The sequence below is a fragment of the Oreochromis niloticus genome, linkage group LG20 (genome assembly GCF_001858045.2).
Source record: "Oreochromis niloticus isolate F11D_XX linkage group LG20, O_niloticus_UMD_NMBU, whole genome shotgun sequence".
In the NCBI taxonomy this organism is placed as follows: Eukaryota; Metazoa; Chordata; class Actinopteri; order Cichliformes; family Cichlidae; genus Oreochromis; species Oreochromis niloticus.
Window position 1 is genome coordinate 31,636,369 of NC_031984.2, and position 21,248 is coordinate 31,657,616.

Sequence of the window (21,248 nt, forward strand, 5' to 3'; positions counted from 1 at the left end):
TGTCAGTCAGTATTTTTAAAAGTTGTTTACCTTTTATTTGACTCTTACTCCTAGCATTTGCTGAACTACACTCCATCAAACCATGCTATTGTTTTGTGTGCAGTACGGAGCAAATTCAAAGCCTTTGTAGATACAAATCAGTAAAAACAATGAAATTGGTAAGAGTTTCCTGAAAAGTGTTCGATAGTTGTTTGGTTATTTTTGTTATTGTTGTGGAGGCCAATATTAAAAACCAAGAATAAGAATAGGATGTAGACGAAGTGCAGTATTTTTTTCAGGAAAAATAATTACCTTTATAATCAAGTTTTCTAATAATTTATAGACACAGTTACAAGATCCCATTTCTGCCTGAAGGGCCAAAGTTTTCCCCGACTTTTTGTGCTAGCTTTTCATTGGGAATCCATTCAGCCACAAACATGACTCAAGAAGAGGGAGGGTGTAGAGGCTGGACTGGAACTGGGCCACAGACTGCCAGGCAGCTGAAGTAATTTTCTCGCCAGGAGGAAGAAAAAGACAGGCTCAACAACTAGTGTGACGCCCATGGGTGTCATATGACTTACTTGTACCTTCAGTTCAGCACTTCCCTTATGGAGGGTTTGAATACTGCTTACTGAACCACTAAAAGTAGTTTCATGGAAGAAAGAACATCTCAGAGGGGTTGATTTGGAGCTGAATAATGAACATTTAGTTATTATGTGTTATTGGACACTCCAACCAGAAGGAAAAGGACTTCATTTTATTCTTAGTGCTTTATTACAGAAATGCTATGACAGTCAAATTAGTTTGCCCTTTTAGGAAATTTAGCACATCTAAAGGTACTTTCAGCTACTCCCTTATTTTCCAAGAGACTGCACCAACAAATGTATCCCTATTTTGATTTCCACTCCATCCCCAGTGTGACACAATCTTGTCATGTATCTGGGGCTACACTAACTAATTTGTGTCGCCTCCTGATCTCAAACTGTGGTTCGTTTACATGCAAGGTAAACATGTTAACCTGCACACCATGAGACTGCAGCAAGTTTGGCCGACCTACTAGTGTAAAATCTGCTTTAATATTGAGCCAGAATTATGCCAGAAGCTTGTTGATGACTACCAAAAGCATCCGGTTGAGGTGCAACTCGCTAAGAATCATCACCACAACTGTAAGCATGTATACAATCTGTTTAACTTCATACTTATGTAACAAAATGACATGAAATATTTCCATACAATCAAATAACTTAAAGAGTCAGTCATCTTTAAAAGCTAAACTTGCATGAATTGAGGTAAATGTACTAATTGAAGTAATGCCTTCTTTTGTCAGTGATCTCTATATAAAACCTATAAAATGTCAACGTACAGTTATGTTAATTTCACATACTTGTCATGCAGCCACAAGACGACCATTGATCAGCTGTTTTCAACCATTTTAATAATTTCCTTTTAAAGATGACACACGTCTGTAACAAATGAATTCACAGTATCTTCACAATAGTGCTTTAACACAATCCAAACAGAAATCTAATCATATAATTACCTGCTAATTTTACATAGCAGATTTTCTTAGTATGGTTATAGTTTATTTTTTAAGGGTTTCAAGAATGCAAGTTTTACTGATCTTGTTGTCTGAGGTGACGCCTTGTTTGGCTTCAGGTCTTTGGGTCATCATAATGTGTTTTGTAATTCCTGATTGCAGTATGAAAATACTTTTTAGCAGTTTTATATACTAGGCAGTAGGTATGAGAACACCTTGCACTGCTTTGATTAATCTGACTGCCAAATAAGTTACAGTTTTGACCTGCAGGAGGTCCTAAATAGTTCAAGCAATGAATAGACACTGTCACAACGCCTCTGTATGGAGGCTAAAGCTGGAAAATCATAACAGGAACATGGTGACGATAGAATAACGTGTAAATCAATTACGCTAGCTCATTTGAGGATTAATATTTCACTTTAAAATATCAACAATCATCAGTTAGCAATTATGATTGAAAAATCTTCAACAATAGCTGAACTGGCTTAAGGATTGGTTAAAAAAACACATTTAGGATGTGACTGATTTACAATGTAGCAACAATTTATGTGCGTAACAGCACATTTTATAAGCAAGACCACATTTTTTAAAGGTTACCACCGACAGTTTTTAAAATTAAGAAACAGCAATGTTTGCATTTTCTTCACGTGACATCACTTTTTTGAACTTGAGCTGTCTATTGTTGAGTTCCTTTGCATTCATTCTCTGTATTTATTATTGTGCTATCTACTGTACAATATAAAGCGCCTTGAGGCGACTTTTGTTGTGATTTGGCGCTATATAAATAAAATTGAATTGAATTGAATTGAATTCGTATGTTCTCAGTGTATTCTTGCCATAAAGACTCAACACTTACTGAAAATAAGCTGACACAGTTTCCTAACTTGTCAAGACACATTTGTTTCCACAGCGAAAATGGTATAACACATAAAAACTAGCCATGCTACAACACATGTAACTGCAGTGCAATAAAAAACTAATCTGCTGTTGTTGGTTAAATAGGGAGGATAGGTGGCAAAATGACCCTTCAAAGAAACACAGTCAACATTTATGTTTTTGTTAGCAAAAAATGAGTTCTTCCACAGACACTCAAAAGATATTTAGGGCCAAAATGATGTCATTTGATTACATGTAAGGTTTTGGAATGCAATTTTGAAAACTTTTCCAAAGTTTTCCATGTAAACCTTGGAAAATGTAAAACTTATTAGTAAACTCATTGTTAGCTGCCACTAAATCCTACAGTTTCTAATACATTTTTAAAAAAAATAAATTTAGCTTCACATCTTTTTCAGACATGTATCATATTTGTGATTCTGACTTCAGTAACAAACCCAGATTACAACCCATCTTACACAGTTAGCTAAACTAAACTAAATATAAGATTATTTTAAATAAGCAAAGGGAAATCTTACTGAATTCAAACAAAGGGAAATAAATGCAGACTGGACATGGAGCCAGACATTCAGTCTAAAACTGGTGTGCAAAATGTAAAGTTTCTCTGAAACAGTGTGCAACAGGCTTTGGGGAACTTCCTTATATGTTTGCAGTGTCACAGGTTCTACCCAGTCGACACTAAAGTATATGAAAACTTTTAAAAAGGCATGTACACAATTAACAAGCTGCCAGAGGTGCAATATTTGCATAAAGCAACAGTTACATAAACATTTAGCACATTTTGTCAGGGCTGAACTTGGCTCAAGGGAGCTGAATGTCCACAGTGCCACCAACACAATCCTGCTGGAAGATTTCCTGCAACATTCTGGGGGGAAAAAGTGATTATAGCTGGGTTTACCTTTTGTTTTTTCTTTTTAATTCACCAGTCATTCATTGCTTTAGCTTCTGAATATAATAATGAAGTTTTATATTTTAATAAATGCAGTTATTCATGATTCAGTAGGGGAAAGCAGTGTGAGGCAGTAAACCTGAATTATCCAAAGTTCAGGAATATTCTGTTCGAAAGCCTGCATCTCGCAAATCTGGCAAGACACTATCAATGCTGAAAGATTTACACGGGTTCCAGAGCAAAATATCAGATCTTTTTAAAGAAAGGCCTTGCATAGTTCAGCCAGACAGTCATGGCTTTGTAGTGAACGAGTGTGGGCACTGGCGGGCCTGCAGGCCACACCTTTTACCAGCTGAAAACATTTGTTGCATCATGAAACTATGACAGCGCAGCCTGCTTTGATATGTTTGATATCTTTTCTTTCTTCTATCAAGAATAAAATACAGGCTTGCAAGATTTTCAAATCATAGGTACAGTTGCTTTCTTGCTGAACAGTGAAATGCTGTCCCATGACTTTGTGTGAATCTGCAAATGATTTCCTGTTCATACACAAGAGCTGTAGCTTAGCCTAAAAGACATCTCTTAATTCTTTACCAACATTGTACATTTGGGCATGACAAGAACACTTTATGAAGGGTCCATTCCCTTTCAGCTCTTTCTCTGCTGACGTAAACCTGCTCAAATAAAAGAGAAGGCTGGGTACTGTAATGTGGTATGAGCAATTTCAGCTTAAACAGAATGTGCTGTAATCAGGTTATTTCTGGCCTGCAAATCAATAACTCCATCTGAAGTTGCTTATATGCTTCAAAAAACGGAAAACACGGTACAAAAATGCTCCCACGTGACAGTTTGCGTGCAGACCTAAAGGAGAGTGTCTGCAATGGTGAGGCACTGATGCTTTAGTGTTGCCATCAGCCTGCTGACTGACCACACAAAGCGCAAAATATTTCTGATCCACTTTTACAACTTTCCCTGCTTCCTGTTTTTAAAACTTCTTTAAAAAGAGGATGTCCTTCAGCTCCTGCAGCATTTGGCCACCGCTTTCATTTGTCATCTTTTGAACACAGTATAAACACACGTATAAGCGACACGACACAAAGCTACTTTAATATCAAAGGCTAACGCGATCACTGCAGGGACTGGTGCTCCACAATCTGACACACATCACAGGTGTTACGGGGAGTACGCTACGTGGTTCTCCGCTGCAGCCTCTCTTACCTTAGAGCAGGGGTGTGAAACATAAGGCCCGAGGGCCAGAGCTAGCCGGCAAATACTCCAATCCGACTCACTAAACAGCTTCGGAAAATGTGGCCGAGGGCATCGATTTCAGACTTTTTACTGTATTGTCATAGGTCTTACAGGTTTTCCTACTTAAAAACCTTCCTTACTACTAAAGACCTCCCCCAATGCCATCCACACTATGCCCAAGTAACTAAGTAACAGATTAACAATAACAGTTAAAACACAAAAAGTTACTGTTATTCTTTCATCATCTAGTGTCACTTTTCTTTTCTTTTTTTTTACAGAGTCAATGGAGGAAAAAAAGATCTTTTTTTAATTATTGTGATTTAATTAAAAAAAAAAAAACTCCTGTTATTGCAATTACTACTAGAACTTTTTCTGTAATTTTCTAGACCAATTTTTTCTTGCTGACAGATTTCTTTGATTTGCTGCAGCAGCATGTCTTAGCATGTAGAAAAGATGCTTCTTTTTTATATTAAATGGGATTAAAAGTGTATTTAAACATCTTTACACTGACAGAAAGGGGGGCTTCTCTTGTTAGGCCCAATTAAGAACAAACTGGGCTGTAAAATGAATTGGACATCTCTGCTTTAGAGTCTTAAAAGTAAGATAAATAGCAGAAGGAAAGTTTAGTTTGCTCCAGGTGCTATCCAGTTTGTCATCAGTAGCTTAGATGTATCTCTTAAATCAGTTTATCCCGCCTGAGCTCCATTTCGACGCGCCACGTGTTCCAGTCTAATTCTCTCTGCCGCGCGCTCGTTCGCCCTCCTTCTCTCTGTCCACGACCGGAACCTGCTGGTCAGCGCCTGCCTCATCTCCACACTCCACAGTCCGTACACCAGCGGGTTAATGCACGGGGGCACTATGAGCATTACCAGCAGCAATATATGAAGCGCGGTCGCAGTGGCCGTGGGGGTGGTCTTCACTTTGCAGAGGCATGGAGACTGAGAGGACTCTCCCATCATCGCCACCGGTGCCCTAAACTCCCACAGCGCGTCCGACAGGACTTTGAGGAGCAGCGGCAGCAGCTGCAGGAACAGCATCCCGCAGTAAAACAACACAGTGTTGCGCGCTGTGACGTTAACCGCGTTGAAAGGTATCACTGCGTTGCGCGCGTCCTGGTACATTCTGAAGTAGGAAAACGCGTGTATCAGCAGACACAGCAGCAGGGTGAGGGAGCCCACGGCTTTGCGAAAAACTGCAGAGGCGCGGGGGAACCCCAGGTGCTGTTCCACAACATCTGGCTCGCACAGAAGCCCCGTGGTGACCGTTTCATCATCTTCTCCTCTCCCGGTGTGCAGCAGCACAATTTCAGAGACGCCGATGAAAACCGAGTACAGCCAGATTCCCCCCAGGACACCCCGCAGGCGGATCTTAGTGAAAATTGGCAAGTACCGGATGGCATGACAGACGTATATGTATCGCTCCAACGCCATGCAAGTTATAGTAACGAGACTACAGAAGACGGAGACTCCACCCAAAAAGTACTGAAGGTAACACCATCCGTTGAACGCCATCGTGCGGCGCTGGATTAGTGAGTGGATGGCCGCCGGACCAAAGGTCGCAGTCTGCACCAGGTCGCTGAAAATCAGGTTCTTGAGCAGGATAAAGCGCGGCTGCCAGGAGAACTCATCCGACTGTCCGAGGCCGAACAGAGTAAGTGCGTTCACAAAGCACGAGAAGGCGGTCAGCAAGACAAAAAAGCAAATCAGCACTGAAACCGCCTGTCCTTCAGGTAGTATAGACAGAAACAGGCAGTTGGCATTGTTCAGCTGTCCAGTCACGTGTGGGTTAGTTTGGTTCTCCTGGCTGAAGCAGTCGCGCTCCTCAGTGAGGTTGTGCGCCTCCGTCTCCAGCACAGCTGTCATTTTAATCTGTGGAAGCATCAACAGCCTGTGATGTCTCCGTCCTCCCCCACGGCCTAATGCTACTCACAGGTCTGCATCCTTCAGCATTTTTCCACACCTGTACGATCTGACCTGGCAACACACGCGCGCATACACACGCCCACAGTTCTCTGTGACCAGCTGTTGGATGTGACACTGCAGGGGCGGGCGGGCCATCGGGGGGCACATTTCCCGATGATGACCTTAGGGTGGTTTCTTGAACTTGAACAGCAAACAATTCACAGGCACGTAAAATCCACGCATCAGGATTCTCAGCACAGACTCTGGACTCGGTCTGCAGTCTCCATGGCGCACAGGTGCGCACACCAAGGATTCACATGAATGCGCCTGCAGTGGCTTTCTCTCGTGCTCGCTCTCGTATGCAGGCAGTATGAAGCAGGGAAAGTTGTAAAAGTAGATCGGATAAAAAGGAAAGGTGGAGGGAGGATGGAGAGAGTAAACGAGAGAAAAGGTTGCTGAAAAATAAAATAATACACCAACTAAAACACGATCACAGTGTTTGACGTGGTTGTAGCGCGTCAAAGCAGTTTCCCTGAATGTCCTTGTGGAGTTTTTGGAAAGCTTACTGTGCTTCTGAATTTCTCTTGATTCAACAATAAAAAGTCAATTATCCCCCCCAAAAATGTAGATTGCTTTTCTTTTGTTTAGTTGCACCTTTTATACTGTGGTTTTCAGCTGTCACTGTTGTTACCAATACAACACCCCGGTTCGGCTGTGAGAAGATCTGCGACACCCAGGCGCTTCAGAACATATTATGTGAGTGCATTTTACGCGCACTTGTTGAACTTATCAAACTTTCGAAATCAACTTTTGACGTACAGGTACACACTGCCCCCCAGTGCTCGAGACTGGTAACTGCAGCGCAGAGGCCAGTTTGACAAGCTATTTTTAAATAAGAAAGCTTATTTAAATTGGCAGAATATTATAAACTCACATATAGCTTTGTGTGATTGTGTAATAAATATGATATATAATTTTATTACAAAAATTAGGAAAGAATAATGACTAGAACAGGAGGCAACACATTACTATTTCAGGACAACCTCAGATTAAAAGAAAAAAGCATGCACATTATCAGTGTCAAGTACACTCATGTGGATTACATAAATACACACATTCATACACAAAACACCAAAGAAAAATCCTTCTAAGGGTACACAACTCTCTTCACTATATTTATTTCATTGTTGAAGGCCTTGTATTTTTGTGTGTTTTGAATACATGTTCAAGTAGCTACTCCAAATCACTACAGTATGTACTCTGGGTATCTAGTTCCTTTTTTAATCTATTTTCCCTCTTCCTTGTTTCCCAATAAGTATATGTACTGTATAGAGCACAAATTAGTCTTATTTGTGTTTCTAAAACAATAAACAGGGTTCACTCCAGCTTTGCCGAAGATGATTAAAAAACTTAGAGGTCAGAGGTTCACCAGTCTGCAAAAACTGTGCCCAGAGCTGTGACCTGTTTTAATACACTTCAAGCAGTTTCTGGATTTTGTTCACATATGGCTTTATCTTTGCATGACACAGCTTCATTAACCTGCATTTGTAGATAGCATACTGAACTGTGTTCACAGACATAGATTTCTGGAAGTGTTTCTGAGTCCATGCAAGGATTTGCATGACACAGTCATTCTTGTTTTTAATGCAGTCCTACCTGAAGATCATGGGCTTGCAATATTGATTTAGACCTTGTCCCTGGTGCACAGAAACTGCTCCACATTCTCTGAATCATTTGATGATATTATGTACTGTAGGTGATGAGATGTTCAAAGTTTTCCTTTACAGCTCATCTTAAGCTCTTGGTTTGGAGAATATTATGGATGGTAGGGCGCCAAGTTTCAGTTTAAGGAGAGCTTCTGTTTGAGGCCCATGAGGATTTCACAGAGCTGACTTGTACAAAAGGTCAACTAAAAACGCAAAAATGGGCTCCTCTGTGGATCAGGTTTGTTGTGGCACTTCCTGTGCAGGCTCACTTGGAAAGAAGAGTTTGTCTGAGTAACAGCTGTGCACTCTTTTACATATTCCTTGAGCAAAGCCTGAGCAGTTTTCGTGGTGCGGTTGTGCCAACTGCTGTGTTGTGCCGTCAGGGAGTGCTTTAGTGCACCTCTGGTCTTTGTCACACCTGACAAGGTCTTTAATGTCGTGGCAGAAGTATTCAGTATAAGGTGGTTTGGCCGCATTATTTAGCATCAGCTGGAGGCGACTAGGACACAATGCTGTTCTCTACAAGAAGGACAAAATCTCTTTTACCTTGTTGTCATTTTAAAAGCTTCTCAAAGGTCTGGACAAAAACCTGGGCAGCCACCGAGTGCTGTGATTGTAGCTTTATTGCGCTATTGTGAGCAAACCTTATGTGTAGCTAGAATCTGACACTCACACGTCACAACTGTTTATTAGCTTAAGCTATTTTCAGCTGCTCCTTTGTCACCAGTAATCACTACAGCAGGTAGTGCTGCATGTTTGCTTTGGAAGATTTTTACAGCAGAAAAGGATTTGTTTTTCTGCCTGGGATCGAAACAGTATGCAATTACACTCTGGTATCTCCCAGCAGTGTTTTAGTTTAATAAGTCTGCATGAACTGTACAGCTAGTTTACTAAATCATGTACTCGAGCTTAAAGACTGGAGAAGATGGGTGGAGAGAAGAGAAGGAGGGAAAAGGAGCAGAAAGAAGGGTAGCAAAAGAAGGAGTGAAGGATCAGGAAGGTGGAGGCTAAACGTGGACGAGTGATGGCATATCTCCAGCCTTATTTAGGGTGTGTTTGTCCAGAGGACTCAGCTGCTTCGTGGAGAATGTCCAGGAATAGAAGGAGTGATAGAAGAGGAGATCATGGAAAGAGAAAGAAAAGAACACAGAACAAGAAAAAAAAGCTGATAACAACACAGCTTTTTGGTTTCTCTTGGTGTGTTATCAAACTAAAGTTTTCAAACTGAGCCACGCTTTTTTTTCCTCACCCAAGCAGGGGAAGATTGCTTCTGGGAAGTCAGCCTCAGCTGGTGCTGTCAGTCAGGCACCAAACAGGCACTCCAGTAACACTGGTGACATAAGCTGGACAGCATGGAAGCTGAACTTGCACTATGGCCCTCTGGGGGAGACAAGGGGTGATGACTGAGAGGAGTGAGAAGAGCTTAAGATGGAAACAGGAGGTGGTGAGGATCATAACATGGAGAACAGTAGGAGGGTGATAAAGTGTTATCTACAGGAGAGGGATTAAGGAGAAAAGGTGCACAGTGTGATCAGCGCAGCTGGATTTTTTTCCCTGACTATATTCAGGCAGGTTTTTATCAAAGGCTATGTATGCAGCAGCAGCTTGCACCTTTGACATGCACGTGCACAGCAGTGTTTGAAGTGAATGCCAATTTTAGCATGCTGATATACTCAGAGTCCTTTCTCTATGATTTTTAAATGCCATAATCAGTCAGACTGGAGAAATCTCCAGATAAACACCGAATAGATCTTTATTTAACCTTTTTTATGTTACAAATGAGAATGTCAACTTCCAGCAATAATTAAATTAAATCAGCAGTAATTAAATCGTCCACAGTCAAGAACAGTTTTTGAGCAAGATAAGAGATCATGTGCTAAATCATAGCAAGGGAGGGTGGAAATTATTAGCACACTTAGAGTCAGGAACATACAGCTCATTAAACTGGCAGGTTGGTTTGCCACTACTTTTGTCTTTAGGTTTGATACTGACACACTGTGTGTTTGAAAAAGTAAAAAAATGACTCTTTTTAAATGTTGCTTAAACACATGATTGGGCAGCCAATCATGTGTTTAAGTCGTGGTTTGGAGGCAGCCAGGATAATGCTGCCTCCACACCACATAGTGGTGAAACTGTGCAGACAGTGGCACACTTTTCCAAAACCTGTCGCTGAATATCAGCCGCCCAGGTTCTCCTCGAGATTAGTGTCATTATCCCTAAACGTAGTTGCATGTAACGTATCTGTCTGCATGCAATGTAGCTGTAGTTCAAATCAATATAAGGGACTGAACTGATAAGAAAAAACCCGTAGAGATGTAGAGCTTCAAATTTGCTTAAAAGAGAGTGTAAAAACCATGAAATTGGAGAAAAATGGATACTATATAGACTCTTTTCTTTGTATTCCAATAAAACTAAGTGTTGGTAGGTTTTCTATGCATTCAGCATATCCATTATAGCATTACAGAAAACTGAGCTAATCCACCACTAAGGTTTCTAGAAGACATGACTCTTCCTCTTTAAACAAATGACTCCTAAGCTTTGGTACAGAGGCCACTATGGAGGATGGATGACCAGTGGGAACAAAAGTCAGCACCTGAGAATTACAAGAAAAATGGGGCTAAAAAGGAGACACGGTCTGATCTATCGGACAGAACAGCAGCTGCTTTTTGTTTTGTTTTTATATAGAAAAAGGGAATATGCAAGTATATATATGCAAGCAGACCTCCAGATAAAATAGAATACATTTTTACATGGCACAAGCAGCAACTTCAACCTGTGTAACTTGTGTGTTGATGTGCTTATTTTTATATGTATAAGAATGTCTCAGCGTTCGTTGTGTGTCCCACATCATTTCATACAAACACTTCCTTTGACCAACGTTTAGTTCGTTGGATGCGGTCACCTCGTGGGCAGACTTGAACTTACATTAATCAGCTATAATCAAGAGTCTGAATGAATCTTTTGAGGTAAGATGTTTAACTTGAAACAGTGAAATAATTACTGCACATATATGGAAATAAAAAATCTTAAATAGGCTAATTCATAGCTGAAGTCTTAAGCTGACCATTTTCTCTGTTGCCTTTCAAGTGTTTTGAATCGTATCGATCACGACGAGTACCTGGATTTTAAACTCATGAAAAAAGTGTTTAATAATGGTACAGATCAACAGAATGGAAAGGCTGAAAGTAGACGGGGGTTTAATTTATTTACACATTGGTTATATTTTTAGACCCCTCATTTTTTTCATTTTTTCATCTTTTTTGGTGAACCTTTCAGAAATGATTATTGGATTGTATCAAATGAATGAATACTTTATCTGCAGATAAGAAATGTTGATCAGCAACTACAGCTGCTCTTGTTTGCACCCTAATCACATGGTACTCTCCGCTCTTTCAGGCATTAATAGATTGCGTGTGAAAGGTCCAATGCGCCTTACTACTCACTGGACCGACTAATCTATTTCCAACAGCTGACTTAATGGTCTGAAGTGGAAAGGAAACATGTGGGTGTGCTTTTATATTGCACTGTATCTGTCAGACAAGTAAGATGTTTGTCTGCCTGTGTGTTTGTGTGTAGACAGGTAACCTAGTAAAGAACGAGGGAGCAGAGAAAAACTAAAAACACAAAAATAAGTACAAAATGAATAAAGTAGGGAAATAAAGACAGAGAAAGACACTTAAGAGTCACACAGACAAAATAGTGAGACGAGGACAGAAAGAACACATGTGACCCAAGGAAGAAAAAAACACAGAAAGAAAAGGGCATTCTTAACCACAGCTCAAAAGTATAACACATAATAATAAGTATTTGATACCATACAACCCATTCCAACCTCTCCACCACCATGGGCAAGACTAAAGAGCTGTAAAAAGACTGTAGATCTGCACGCGGCTGGAATGGGCTACAAGACCATCAGCAAGAAGTTTGATGAGAAGGAGACAACTGTTCGTGTGATTATTCAGAAATAAAAAGAAATGACCGTCAGTCCCTCTTAGGCTGGAGCGCCATGGAAGATCTTGCCTCATAGAGGTAGGATGATTAGGAGGAATGTGGCAGATTAGCTCAAAGCTATACGGCAGAAGCTTATTAATGATCTGAAGACAGTTGGAACCACAGTCACCAAAAACGCCATTTGTAACACACTATGCTGTAATGGACTGAAATCTTGCAGCATATGTTCAAGAAGGCAAAGCTAGAGGCCCGTTTTAAGTTTCCCATTGAATATCTAAAGGATTCAGAGCAGGCCGAGAGAAAGTGCTGTGGTCAAATTAAACCAAAACTGAGCTCTTTGGTATCCACTTCAGTCCACTGAGGAGTCCCGAATATAACCCAAAGAACACCATCCACAGAGTCAAGCGCCGAGGTGGAAACATTATGCTTTGGGGCTGTTTTTCTCGTAATGGTACAGGATGGCTTTGACCACATTGAGGAGCCAATGGACCATAACATTGGACGAGAACCTCCTTCCCTCAATCAGAACACTAAAGATGGGTCATGGATGGCATACCAGACCCAAAAAATACTGCAGAGGCAACAAATGAGTGGCTAAAGAAGAAACACATTAGAGTTATTGAGTGGCCTAGTTAGTCTCCAGAGGTAAATCCTGTGAATAGAGCTGAAGCTTCAAGTTACCAAGTGGCAGCCAAAAAAACCAAAAGGTGAGTTTAGAGAGTTTCTGTAAAAACAGAGTGGGTCATAAACCCTCCTGAGATGTGTGCAGACCTGGTGACCAAGTACAAGAAACATGTGCCAGCTGTGCTTGCCAACAAGGCATTCTCCACTCATACTAAAATACTTATTTCACTCAGTGACAAGCAAATCAATTTATGACTTATGTCAATGCTTCAGTGTGTTTTTTCTGGATTTTGTGGCTGATATTCTGCCTCTCAACTACCATAAAAACTTGAAACTATTCATTTCTTACTAAGCGAGCAAACTTAAAAGAATTATTTTCTCCACTGTGTGTAGATGTACTGTGAAGTAGGCTCTGTTGCTGATTTATGGTTATAGTGTCAGTGGGATTCTGAATGAGTTTCACTTTGACTTTGGCTCGATGAAGCCTTTTACTGACATGGTAATCAGAGGTTTGCTTTTCTGTTGATGTAATGAGAAACCACTAGCTAAAATGGTTAAGACGGGGAACAGTTGTGTGAGGTGACAGGTCTTTTTGCACAGCTCTTATGTTTCAGATGTCATAGGTGCAAGGGCAAGTCAGCAGCCTGAGGACAGGGAGGAGGGCAGATAGATGGGTTAACGGACACTGCAGAAGGGGCAGAGAATCTATGCATGCAGGGAAGTGTTAATCCGTGTGTGTGTGTATGTGTGTGTGATGTGCGCGAGCGTGCACACGCTCTGGTCCATGTGAAATCAAGTGTCGTTCTGCACTGAGATGCCCAGTTGATCCTCTGCCAAAATAACCTTCAGCTGCCTGATGCCTGCACAGTGTTTTCTTTTTTTTCAATAAATGTCAGTGAGCTTGTCTGTTATCTAAATATGGGGGATTGGACACTGTGCCACACAAGGGGATGTCCATCAGGAGATTGTAAGGGCGCACAAACTAAAACCAAATTTGATTGGCCGGCTTTTGTCTGAGGAGGGGTCTCCGGCCCAATCCTGATCATTTTTAGTAAAATGCTGGTGGGATGAGAGGGTACTTATGGAGTAGAGTAAAGTCACAGAGCTACCTGAACTGCATAGAAAGGAGACTTTCTTTCCCAGCTGTCTGTCATTTGTACTGGTGTCTGTTGTTCAGCACAGCCTGCCACCATGGTAAGAAACCAAAAACGGATGAGGGGGTAAAGGACGAGAAGGAGGACTTAGGTTTATGATGCATCCTGAGGATTTGATTTGGTTTTGAAGGGATGAGAAGAAAAGGCAGATGACGCAGGACGGAGATAAATACCTGAAGCAAACTGGCTCTGCTCATCCAGCAAGTCCTCATCCGCATCATAACTGGATTTTATAAATCATCCTGGAATTCCTTAAATATTTCGAAATGTCATGCGGGGCACACACCTGATAGACAACAGACACACAAATTGAGTTTGTCTGACTAGTAACCTGTTGCTGTGAACTGCTGCTGACTCCTGTAACTCCTCGTTGCTGTTTGCTTACAGACTCACACTGCTTTTGTGTTCCATCACTTTGTAACTAAACTCACTACGATTGATATTTAGATTGGAGGGAGTGGTACTAAAGATAGATGTACACAGCTGAGTAAAGTGAGAAGACAAGCTGCCTTTTCTTAGTGTCCTAATTTAGGAAATTCACCTTGAGAAAATCCCTGTCAAATCCTCTCCCAAGTCTCACCTTAAAAATAGCTTTAAAGGGAAGGGGGTGGGTTTCCTTCCATATGTCGCAACATTATCAACATTTTGTCAAGGAAAACAGGGAAAAGGAGTTTTAGTTTTATTTTCTTATCTTTGCTATGCTAAGCTCTGCAAGATTCTGCTTACTAAACTGCTTGGGATCCCAATTATGTTAAAATATTAATTTAAATATAATTTTTTTTTTACAAAACTTAAAAAAACCCCAAATCTGTCTCAAATTATTCCTCTTAGAAATGCTGTATAATCCACACCAGTGTTATGATCTCTTTAGAGTAAAATTCTGGTTTAACAAAGTCTGGCTGTGTATAAAAACTAAACTATTCTGTTCCTCTTGGGAAATGTTGGTCAGATGCTTTTAAATTTGTTCAGCTTTGTTTTTATTCACTGTTTTGTTTCCACTTGGCATTTGGTTAGTTTTAGGAAAAGATCATAGCTTGGTTCATGATTTTAAAATACATCCATTTACAGTATTAACACTGTGGAATAGTTACACTGTAGTGAGCATCACTGTGAGCGGTGCTGAAGAACCTGTGGGAAAAGTAGCTATAACTGCCTTGTTTTCACACATCACGTGGATTTTAACGATGTTAAAATGTTTTTGTGTTTTTTGCCCAACAAATGTACAAATGAACAAGCAAACAAAAAGAAGAAAGAATGAAAAATAATATTATTAATTGGAAAGGAGGCGATAATGGTAGTGCAATGGTAAGAGCAGAATTATTCAGTTACACATGTATCTACTAAAACAGCAGGCAATAGCTTGTTGCTACAATCATTGCTTGTGGCTAACTGATACCTAAGATTTTCAAGTTTAACTTTGCACTCTCCAGAAATATAGCTACAAAGTCATTTTTCTTGCTTTTAATAAGCCATTTGTAGTTACAACTATTAACTGCCCCGAAAACTGAAAACTGCCTTAAACTGCTCTGTGAATGCAGTTTAAGAATTATCCAATTACCGCAAAATGTACTTCAGCTCATTTTTAAATTATATGCAGTTCTCTTTCATTTCCCAACTCTGGACATCTTTCTGCTTTTTATTTTGTTATTATGTATTACTAAATGCCATTGAATTTCTTGGAAGGACTGATTTCCATTCATTTCGATGAGCAGCGTGATGAGCAGAGATTCAGACTAACTGTGATTCAGTGTTCAGTCAAACAAAAATGAAAACTTAGAGTAGCAAAATGCTTAAAGACCAAAACTTGATGATGCCTTTAAAAGTCATCATCAAGCTCTAGTCTTATGTTCTAAATAATATAACAGAACATTAATCTATAGAACATGACATGGGGGAGAGGGCGGAGGGTTAAATACACTTCAGAAGGGAGAAGTAGTTTATTTCTGAAGAAACCTTTTGTGATACTAATGTGTTGGTCCTAGACGTGTGATTTAAGCAAATGAACAAAAGAGAACGCTATATAGCTTTTCACCATTGTGATGTTATTACAGGACATAATGGCTGTCTCCCGCTGTGACAAGTGAAGGGAAAAAAGCTCATTTATCCCCTTTCTAATAGCCATTCCTTACAGCTTGTTCTAGTTATGACCTGATATCACTTAAAGCATCCACTTGCCTGACTACAGATGCATTTCCACCTTTTTTTCATTTTTTTTTAAAGCCCACTGACGCCCAAAGTGACGCCCGGTCCTTCCTGACTGAGGAGATGATTGCAGGTCTGTATTTTTTTTTTTACATGAAGAAATTAGTGATAACCTTAAGTGAGGTTCCAGCAGTGATTTTCAAGTAAACTTTTTACAGTCTGTATCGTGGATGAAAATTAATGGGAAATTAATGATTTAAGTTTTGCTTAGCCAGTAAAGCCAAAAAAAGTACTGATTTTGCCTAAATTTGAACTTTTGCTTCTCTAACCCAGAGTTCAAGGCCGCCTTCGACATGTTTGACACAGATGGAGGCGGTGACATCAGCACCAAAGAGTTGGGCACTGTAATGAGGATGTTGGGCCAGAACCCATCAAGGGAGGAGCTGGATGCCATCATAGAGGAGGTCGATGAGGATGGTGAGATCATGGTTGGATAAAAATGTCTAAAAGTCTGTGTCCAGCTGTTGTCACGAGATTCCTTGTGATGAGTGAACTGAGCATTATGTGCATCCCTTCACCAAGACTTTAAGACCAATTGGTGAACTGGAGTAAACGAGACATCTCAAACTGATTCCTACCCACTAAATGTAAAACAGTAATCTTCCCATATTCATCTGTTCTGTCTTCAGGCAGCGGTACCATCGACTTCGAGGAGTTCTTGGTCATGATGGTCCAACAGTTAAAGGAGGACCAGGCAGGAAAGAGTGAAGAAGAGCTTTCAGAATGCTTCCGTATTTTTGACAAGTACGACACTAAATGTCATCACAAAGCCTAATACAGTTAATAAAGTTGTCATATATTTATGTGAAAAGCAAATTAGAATCGATAAATTAACTACTGTGTCAAATAACTAGAGAGACAAATGAGAATTATGAACACCTGTTGCTCACTTTTGTGTTAAAAGATTTAGTCTTTTTTCATGGGATTTATATCAACTTACACATCTTTATATTTGAAAATAACAAGTTATTGCAGTAATGAAATACCTTATGTCATACTTTACATGTCAGAGCCTTTAATGTTGTGGCTGACTATAGTCCCATAGCCAGTTTATTGTTACCTGACTTTTTAGCCCTGAAACAACATTTATATTAAATCAAAACTCCAGTATTGTCAGACTTAAAAGAGATCACAGACATAATTGCTTGAACATAGATACAAGAATTAGAGAAAATTACAGGCTTTAGTGTTTGTGTCAATGTAAATTGGCAGGAAGACAGGAGACTGAGTTTGAACTTGATATATATTTTAAATCTACAGGAATGGAGATGGTTTTGTTGATCGTGAGGAATTTGGAGAAATCCTTCATATGACTGGAGAAGCAGTGACAGAGGAAGATATCGATGAGATGTTTGGGGAATCTGACACAAACAAAGATGGAAAGATTGATTTTGATGGTAAGATTAAGCCTGTATTTACAGGTACAGGCAGTCAGTATTAAGGTTATATAAAAGAAAAAAGAATATTGTACTCATAAATATACATTGATTAATGTGCAATTATATCTTCCAACAAGCTGATCTCATAAAAGAGTTTATTCGCTAAGAGTCCGAGTCCAACAATGTTAGATCCACTTCAAATAAAGCTTTACTAATGCCAACTAACAGCATCAAAAACAGCAGCGCAGCAACAGTTCAGGATATCTCCAACAACCTAGCTCAGGACAAAAGTGAGCTTCACTGACTCCTCGACTTGTATCAGACTCAGATCAGATCAAATAGATGTGGACACATATTGGCAGCTGAGGTAAACAGCAGGCTGACAGACTACTCTCACTGCAAATAACGACAGCCAGAGTAGTTTGTCCTACAGCTGATACTGTAACTGAGTCAGTTGGCTGCAATCTGCAATCTACTGACGTCCAGTGGTGAGATTTTACACACTGTACCTTTAAAGCGAGATATCACTGCTATTTACTATGCTGCATGTTTCCTATTGTTTGTTATAATAACACATAAGGAGAAAAAACAAACTAGGCTTCCTTAACAATATTTTCACTGGTTTAATTATGACAACAGCGGTGTCAGCTGCAGATTGGATATTCCTTTCTGGGATGGACTTGCAGGTTTAAAGCATGCATTTGCACTGTTTTAGGGAGAGGCCCAGTACGCCTAACAAACCTGGGGTTTAACGGGAAACTGGAAACAGTTTGCTTAAGAGATAAACAAAAACATTAATAAAATCAGGCAAGTCTGGCAACCTGAAAGCAATGCCAGGAAGGACAAAAATAGATTGGAAAATGAGTCTATGTATAACATAAAACTGTAAATCATTACATTTTGGTGTTGCTATGGAAAAACCAAACTAAGATAAGGAACCAGTGGGCAGATTTTGTAAACTCTGACTGTATATAAAAGATGACATGATGTCACCATGACGATGTCACCAAATGCTTGTGAGAGCAAGATTAGCATTACATTTATAAACTGAACATGTGCAGTACACAGGCACTGATACCTGCTATTTGTGTCAAATATGTAACAAAATAATAAAATACTGATACTAATACACAGCCTCATACCTCACACCAGGATGTTTAATTGTCAGGTAAATGGACTAAAAAGGCTCTAAAAGACACTAGCACTTTTAATAAAGCACGAGGACGTGTTCAGCACCTAGACTCAACGAGGGTGAGACCTACCATACAGCTCTCACCTACAGTCCTCTGTGTCAGCACTGCCATCAAAGCAGCTATGCCTCTGAGCTCAAGCCTTAACAAAATCCACTGAGTTTTAGCTAAATTCATCACCCACACTCACAGTAGTCATGAACATGGTTTTGCAACCTCTACAATCAAAAGAGCAATTTTTGCTAAGAAAACAAAAAAATCTACACTAGTCTGCATTGGGTTATAATTGCTCTTTGCCAGTTTAACTGCATTTCCCTGTGCGTTTTTAATAATACTGTCTTTTAAAAATATATAAGAAGAAGAAATGTGTGAATGAGGTTAGCAAGTTAGAGAAGGTGCTCTGCTGCCTGTCCAATAACGGGTGCAGAGGGTGGACCTCATGATGGATGACAGTTTGTTCTGTGATCTGTCCACCACAGCTTCAAATGTGTCCAGCTTGCAGCAATTTTTATCATGTTTATTACTAATATCTTTAAGAACATTAAAAATATAAATGAACCAGTTTCAGTTGTAATTCTGGTGCAACTGCAGTTTGACATGAAGCACACGAGTAAACCAGCAGCACTGGAGGTGAAGCAAAAAAAAAAACATGTACATATTGTTACATTTAGATTTAGATCTATAACTGAGGGGGTCTCAAGACATGCTAGTTATGTTACATCCATGCTAACCATGGCTAGTTATTAAAATAAGATTATAAAGCAACAGAATCAGAACCAGAATACTTTATTAATCCCAGAGGAAATGATGTAATCTAACAGGTGACAGACGTAGGCTATGATGCACATTTTAATGAATATAATTCATTCATTCCAAAAATAACCCGCGATAGGTGAAATCTGCGAAGTAGCCAACTTTGTTTTTTTACAATTATTATAGATGTTTTAAGGCTGTAAAACCCGTCACTACACACTTTATACACTTTTCTCAGACAACCATGAACACTTTCACACTTTTCTCTCTTGTTTAAACCCTCAAAGTTCAAACCTTTGTAGAAAAACAAGTCCAGTATGATAGAATGAAACCAAAGGCACCCGCGGTTGCCTCAAAACGTTTGGTAGATATTGTTGTTTGTTGGGGAGAAAACTTACAAACATACAGTACTGCACTTCAGAGTCACACGACTGAAAATTTATCTAAATTTGACAAGCTGAACGCATTCTGTACTGGACAGGAGACACAGCAGGAGACTGATTGACAATGGTCTACAGCCAATCAAGACAGAACAAAATGCGCTGGGAAAAAAAACAGCATCCAAAAATTGCACAAAAAAATCTGCGAAATAGCGAGGCTGCGAAAAGTAAACCACGTTATAGCGAGGGACCACTATATTAAACTTTTTCTTAATTCAGTGAATTAGCTACATGCTTATATGATATATATATATAATATATAAAGAATTTCTTCAATCATATATGATAAACATGAAATTGCTAACAAATTAGCATACCTAGCATAGAAACATGCCTTGGATAGTAATCGGGGGTCAGAGTGCAGGGTCAACCAAACATTTAAAATTCAAATTCATTCTTGTCTTATACCTTGCTGTGTCGTCAAAATCATTATTTGTATCGTTTTTATTTTAAACATTTTCCTACACAATATTTATTTTAAATATTGGGGTGGCTGTAGCTCAGGAGGCAGAGCATCTACTAATCAGAAGATTGGTGGTTTGATCCCTGGCTGCTCCAGTCTGCATGCCAGATGTCCTTGGACAAGATGCTAACCCCAGCTTGCTCTCCAATACATCTATTAGAGTGAGAATGTGTGTGAACATTCGATAGAACATACTTAAGCATAGAAAAAAATGTTCTTATACAAATGGGTGAACGAGGCATGCTGTATGTTGTGTAAAGGGCTTTGAGCGCTCTCAGAGAGTAGAAAAGTGCCATATAAGGACCAGTCCATGTACGTATGGATAGGGTCTTTAGCTCCCCAGACAATAAATATGAAAATGTAGGTTAACATCTCATTTCTCATGTACAGGCTTTATCTACACTGTGTGGTGGGTTTGACAGGCAGGCCGATTGACTCATATGGCCTCTGACTCTGTTTCTAGAATTTCTGAAGATGATGGAGAATGTCCAGTAAAGACACCAGCTCTACATTCCTTGGTGATCCGTCCTCAGAGAGAAACTGAAGCACGCGTGTGATGGAAATCTACTCAGAGCAAACTCTTAATTCTAGGAGCCCGTCCACAAATATGAATAGGATAACTCTGAGATTTCAAAATGGATTCAAGTCAAACACCGCAACCCACCGCCTTTCCCCATCCTCAACCTGGGAACTTGTTGAGGATGTCTATAAATATCCATCCAAACCTTTTAAGACGAAGGCTCTCGTCCCCGGGCGCCTCCTTATGCCCACTACCCAGCTGTCCCCTTTGGCAGCTGCTGTTGCTCCAGAAATGCTACACCGCCATGCTGCCCCCGCCCTCCACTATCACACGTTGCATATCTTCTCAACCCTGATCTTTACTTTCTAAATAAACCAACTTTCTTCACCCACTTTTTGGTCATCCTTGTAAATAATTC

The 21,248-nt window shown here is 39.9% G+C and overlaps 2 protein-coding genes across 3 annotated transcripts; one reads left to right on the plus strand and one right to left on the minus strand.

Moving 5' to 3' along the window:
• Positions 1-5,233: 5,233 nt before the first annotated feature.
• Positions 5,234-6,409, minus strand: LOC106096692 (olfactory receptor 10AD1). The gene has a single exon (XM_013265207.1). The coding sequence runs from the start codon at positions 6,407-6,409 to the stop codon at positions 5,234-5,236; it is 1,176 nt and encodes a 391-aa protein (XP_013120661.1).
• A 3,102-nt stretch (positions 6,410-9,511) lies between these two features.
• On the plus strand, positions 9,512-21,221 carry LOC100703845 (troponin C, skeletal muscle). 2 transcript variants are annotated; one of them, XM_025901877.1, is made up of 6 exons: positions 9,512-9,598; positions 16,104-16,158; positions 16,359-16,502; positions 16,715-16,829; positions 17,346-17,482; positions 20,774-21,221. In XM_025901877.1, exons 1-6 carry the CDS (start codon positions 9,527-9,529, stop codon positions 20,803-20,805), a joined length of 555 nt encoding a protein of 184 aa, XP_025757662.1. In that variant the 5' UTR covers positions 9,512-9,526; the 3' UTR covers positions 20,806-21,221. The 2 variants fall into 2 exon arrangements, with proteins under 2 accessions (XP_025757662.1, XP_003457007.1); XM_003456959.5 differs by lacking the exon at positions 9,512-9,598 and adding an exon at positions 13,776-13,923.
• Positions 21,222-21,248: the final 27 nt, after the last annotated feature.